At 29.2% G+C, this 6,000-nt stretch overlaps 1 protein-coding gene across 2 annotated transcripts in view; it reads left to right on the plus strand.

Annotated features, from left to right (window-relative positions):
- The window catches only part of LOC145260069 (very long chain fatty acid elongase 4-like), a 100,497-nt gene extending 97,736 nt beyond the window's left edge, over nucleotides 1-2,761 (plus strand). Inside the window, exon 9 of one of the 2 annotated variants that reach the window (XM_080118003.1) lies at nucleotides 1,744-2,739. In XM_080118003.1, the coding sequence (XP_079974129.1) occupies nucleotides 1,744-1,890 (147 nt within the window). In that variant the 3' untranslated portion in view covers nucleotides 1,891-2,739. Of the gene's footprint in view, nucleotides 1-1,743 lie in introns of both variants that reach the window. The other variant, XM_080118002.1, reaches the window with a different exon arrangement.
- The last annotated feature ends 3,239 nt before the right edge of the window (nucleotides 2,762-6,000 follow it).

Genomic DNA, 6,000 nt, shown 5'->3' on the forward strand with positions numbered 1-6,000 from the left:
ATAGTCGGCCACAATTTTTAACTTTCCAATACATCGGTAAGCACTGTATGTTTTTCGAGCTGACTAAACATGTTACATTAAATAAAAATACTAAAAACATATCCAGTTAGGTAGAAAAGTAATTTATCTTGCCTTTGATAACATTCATTTGTTATGTATTTGCTTTTTGATAACTTTTTCGAATCTGTGTACAGTAATACAAACCCCGTTGTTTTTTTTCTACTTATTAAACGAAAGGTATTTTTACAACCTGCTCCAGCGTAGTATAAACGGCCTATGGAATAAACACCTTCAACCTCGAAAATAGAAATTAACAAATTTATGGAATTTTCTTCGAAATTTCGTAACGCAGTTTCTTATTAAATTAAAACTAAATATAACATTTGCTGACTTATTTACCCGTTGAATACACACACACACACACACACATATATATAACTTTGTGTAAGATATTTATTTGAAATTAAATTTTTGTGAAACTAACCGCCACCCCCCTCTAATATTGTTTTTGTTTCTGTCAAGTCTTCAGTATGTTCACACATAATTTTCCTTAGCCCTACAATTAATTCAAAGTCTGAATGGCAACCCTCTTCATATTCTCATTGCATAGAAGCCCTCTTAAAACCACAATTAATCGTCTTAAAAAAATAAAACAAAAAGCATACAGGATTTATCTCCCATAAAAAAAACTGTTAACTGCCCTAAAATGCTAGAATGACTTGTAATGGGGAATTATTTTACATTAAATTCTTAAATAATTTGCTTATCTTTCATTAAAGTTTTTCATGGCATTTCATACATAATTGTCTAAAAAGATAGAATCACATTTTGGAGGGGTGGTCAGAAGGGGTTGGGTGGGGTTAAACAGAAGGTGTTAATCTACAATAATGCCAAAGAAATATTGCAATATATTCATTTTTAAATGGTCCTATGTTTAGATTTAAGTTTTTTGTACATAAAGCACATTACAATTCAACTTTGAGTTCTCCAACTTCTTTTCTGTTTATGGATACATGGCATTTTTAAGGAATTGCAGCATATTTATGCACATTTACTGCAGATTATTTGGAAACCATGAAATTTTGGAGATTTTCAGTCACATATTCTGATTCCTTGTACAAAAATACACTTATATGGTAAATTTCATTGCTTAGTCTTGTGTTTTAACAAAGTTATGACAGTTTTACTGAAAAAGTAGTGTAAAAAATGTGACGAAACGCATATGGTCTTAAAGAGGGGAAAATATCCAAACATGTGAGGCACAAAAATAGTCATAACTTTAATTTTAATCAGATTTTTAAAATTTAAAGATTCTTTCTTAGCTCAAGCTATTTCTATGTATACCAATATTGAAATATTTTAAGCTATTTCAATTTTTTCATGTGTATTGCTACATGAAAGTGTTTTTAGTTTTTTAAATTTTAATTTTAATTTTCTTAGTTTCATAAAAATTGTCCAATAATCATTCATTGGACTGTCTCCGTAACAACAAAAGAATATTTTTGATTTTTTTCAATTAAGTTTTCATTGAATTATTTTCGTAATACCAGAAATAATGTACTTTTCATTGAAAAAATTGGCCAGTTTTTATACAAAAAACTTTTACTTGGCATATTCAGGTGTTTTACATAAACTGCCTGGAACATTCTAATAGATTCTGCATAAGAACCAATTTTTTTAATGAAAACTTGAAAAAAAAAAAAAACCCTCAAAAACTTACGTTTTATTATGTTTTGTTTCCAGAAACATAGATCCTCCAAAAAGGAAGCTGTTAACAGTAATGGAGTCCCACACAATGATGATGCATCTCATAACATCATTTCTTCCAGTCCTTCAAGTAGAAACACGATCCTGCGTAGACGGAGTTTGCATCCAGATAATCATCAATGAAATCATTTATTTTTCTTTTTTCTTTTTTACTAAATTGTGTAAATTAACAAAGTTTATTGTGTGTGATAAATGTGTATTTTCTTTTGACATTTTTCTTACTCTCACCAGTTTTTTTTTTTTTTTTTTTTTTTAATGAAAGTTTTTCATTGAATATTTTTCCTTTTGCCAAAGTATTAAAACATCTTTCATTTGATAAACTATTAATATTTTACTTGAAACTGCTGTCAGACTACGCATTTATGCTCACAGCCATAAAAAAGATGTTTGTTCAGAATCCTGTCTCTGCCATCAAAGACAAGAATAAAAACAATCTATATGGTCTACATACTTGTGATGGAAAGAAAATATTGTATAGCCAAAATCATTTAAATTGATATAGTATAAAGAGTTGAATTTTATTGCTTAACTATGAATGACAATCTTACAATGTCATCTTGAAGAAACAAGGGAAATAACTTCAAAGCAAGATTTTAGAAAGCCATAACATAAGGAGGGGGAATGGGAAAAACTCAAATTCTCTTAAAAATAATTTTCTTTATAAAAATAAGATTACCTAATCAATGTACATGATTTTTGATGTACAATATTTTCTTTCCGTCATGGATGCATGCACTATACAGGTTTTTCTTTTATTTTTGTTTTTATATGAAGGGAATGCTGGACAAGTGCAAAAAAATCATTCATACAATCATATTTTCTTTAATACATTAATATGATTTTTTTCTTTTTTGTTAGCGATTTTGTTACACTGTTAATCTATTAATTAATAATAATGTAATAGTTTTGTGAGTTTTTAATAATTTATAATTAACATTAGAAAGTCTTTTGGTCACCATTCATGAAAAAAAATACAAATACTGAGTTGGAACAAAGGGTAGATGATCTGGTCATTTAAATAATCGTTTGTTTCTTTTACTGCCATAAATTGCAGCAGCCTTGGCAATGTCCTCAATATATTTGTTCCAATTCATGGTACCATGAATATTAAGCCGAGGAGTTTGAACGATGTTATTTGTCATGGTGATCGGTAGAGAAGTTTTTTTTTTTTTTTTTCTTAAGGAAATTGCAAAATAGTTGGAAAATTAGTCAAAAACAATTCATTTAGCTTCACCTACTCTTTTGTGACATTTTTGGGTAAAAAAGATCAAATAATAAATAGTTATAAGCATTTTAAATTTCCTAAATATCAGATCTGAACAGGATAGCCATCTCTGTAAGGTAATGTAAACAAACATGGCTACTTTATTTGTATCTAATATTTAGAGAACTTGGAATTATAACTTCTATTAAATGCTATAAACTTTTTTAATGAAATAGGTCATAATCGAGTAGGTATTTTGGACTATTTTCCCAACAGTATTTTGTATTTTCTTAAAAATAATTTACATAGGTAATGATTAATGATTACCATAAAATCTTGTTATCCCAATGTAAAGGATTTATTTCTTTCTAAAAGCAAATATAAGAAATCTCGAAATTTGGTGTTTCAATTTCATAACTTCTTTTTGTATATTTTCAAAAAAAAAATTATTTGGTGGCATGTATTAGTTTATGGCAAACTTATTTTATTTATTTTTAATTATTTTAGAAAATTTATAGTTCATGTAATTCTTTTTGATGTATATGTATTTTTTATTTTCATATTTTTACACTTATGCAAACAGAACTTTGATCTCATTTGTAGAAAAGAAAAATTTCAAAGTTTATTTTTTGTAATTTAATGATATAATGCCTAAACCTTTTTTCTTTTTTTTTTTAAATTTGTATTAGCAACTATTTGTGTTCTGTATTAGGTGTTCATTCTGCATTAGATAGAGATGTCAACATATCTATCTAATGCCATTGTGACAACTTAACACAAATGGTCTTCTATATAGCTAATGCAATAAATGAATGAGAAATTTGTATATTTTAAATACTTTCCTATCGTTTGTTAAACCAGTGTTATTAAAAATTACTAATATGAATTATTTTAAGCCAATAATTAGTGATTTTTTTTATTAAAATTCCAAATTTTCTGTAGTGGTTTAACCTGTAGATAAAATCTGATATTTTTCAAACAAAATTAATGGTTTTTTTTTTTTAAATAAAGTATTAATGATTTGGCTATTTTTGGTCTTCGGTGATCCATCAATTGATGTTAGTGTTACTATTTATGTACAGCAATTTAAGTCATGATAAATGTATGACAGCTGCTCCTGCTGAGTCTCTATTCATGTAATATTTAGGCATGACAAATTAAGACGTGACTAATGCATTCTGCTGTTTTTTGTATTTTTTCTTTCTAAAAAAAAAAAAAAAAAATGGAGTACTGTTGCCGTAATCTAGGCAGAAGTTGCTCAGAGTTACCTTTCCTGCCTTGACAAAGTTCAAAACCGGCTTCGAAATCTAGTAGGTAATACCCTTTTCTCTTTCCTGCAAACTCTTTCCCACAAACGAGATGTGAAACTGTCTCTATCATTATTTTCATGGCAAGTGCTTGTCTGAGCTTCAATCTATGCCCCTTCTTACCAAACTTTCATAAAGAGTACTTGTCTAGCTACAACAACTATCAACAGATTTCCTCCACTTTCTATCTGTGCCTAAATCTAAATGCAAATTCCATGAACAAAGCTTCTTTCCTAGAACTACCTGTCTGTGGAATTCTGTTCTGCTGGCATTCTTTCCAGCTGACTACAGTATGGTTATCTTCAAGTCCAATGCAAACAAATGCTTGTTAAATGCTTCCCCCCCCCCAATCCCTTTGTACACTATTTTTACTACTAAACTATTAATACGCTGTTGTCTCAGTGACTACTGCAGTCATTAACCTTTATCCTCGAGTGGCTTCCAGGCCTTAATAAATGGCAATGCCCAGGTAAAAATAAAACTTTGTAAGCAATGAACAAGTATTTTTTTTCTTCAGATTTACAGGAAACATTAAAAAAAAATAAGTCAAACGTAGAAAAAAATTAAAGGATAAAATAGTTGTTTACTTTTGAAATTGTGTTTTTAGTGATTTTTTTTTTCTTAAATAGTAAATTTCTACAAAAAATAGAATGATGAAAAGTAAATATATCAACAAACTATTTAATTCCCTCAAATCAGTCTGAAATTTCCCCCACTCATTATCTGTACCTAAACCTAAACATAGATTCCGTGAACAAAGCTTCTTTCTTAGAACTACATGCCTATGGAATTGTCTTTCGTTTTCCTGCTTTCCAGCTGATTACAATATGGTTGTCTTCAAGTCTAACGTGAACGAGTTTTTGATGAGCCATTCCATATAAGTTAACAAATTTACCGAATTTACATTACTAACGATTACTATATTGTCCAATTTCTACTGTACACTCTTTAACCCTTATCCTCGAGTGGCCTCTTGGCCTTGATAAGTGGTGATGCCTATGTAAAAAAAAAAAAAAAAAAAAATTTTTACAAAGATTTTTAGTGAAAAAAGAAAAAAAAACAGCATGCTAGTCCATCTAAATCAATGGTTCTCAACCTTTTTTAATCATGACTTTCTTTTCTTTTTAATGTATTTCGGTGAACCCTTATAACTTATTTTATTTTTCAGTAATGTAAAGAAAACCAAAGAACATATATCAACAGTTTATCTTAAAGGAAGACTGAACCGATATTAACGTTACATGTACCATGGGGGTCCACATGGACCCCGGTTGAGAACCATTGATCTAAATTAAAATTGGTTGCTTTTTGTTCGTTTTGACTGTACAAGAACCTAGGTTGTTTGAATGACGTCTTTAAATATCACACAAATACAGAATCAACAGGAGCAGTTGTCATGCCTTGCTGTACATTAGTTGTGCCATAATTTGCCATACATAATAAAGCCCATTAATGGTAAAGCATTTGCAAAGTTTGTGGGCCATGATGCTAGTTCACTCAGAAGCTCCATACCCAACAGACAAATGTCCTTGACAAGAGTCTTGATTGTAATAAGAGGCTCTATAGCTTGATCTGAGAACTACAGAGCACTTTTGTAGCAGTTTCATTGAAATACAAAGGAATTTGTTTTTCTACGGATCCTTTTTAATGCTGTAAAGATATTAGTAATTCTTGATTTACAAACTTTTAAACTGAATTGATGTATATATGTTAAAATGAGTT

Source organism: Euprymna scolopes, chromosome 3 (genome assembly GCF_053919585.1).
Source record: "Euprymna scolopes isolate OS-2025 chromosome 3, ASM5391958v1, whole genome shotgun sequence".
NCBI classification, from domain to species: Eukaryota; Metazoa; Mollusca; class Cephalopoda; order Sepiida; family Sepiolidae; genus Euprymna; species Euprymna scolopes.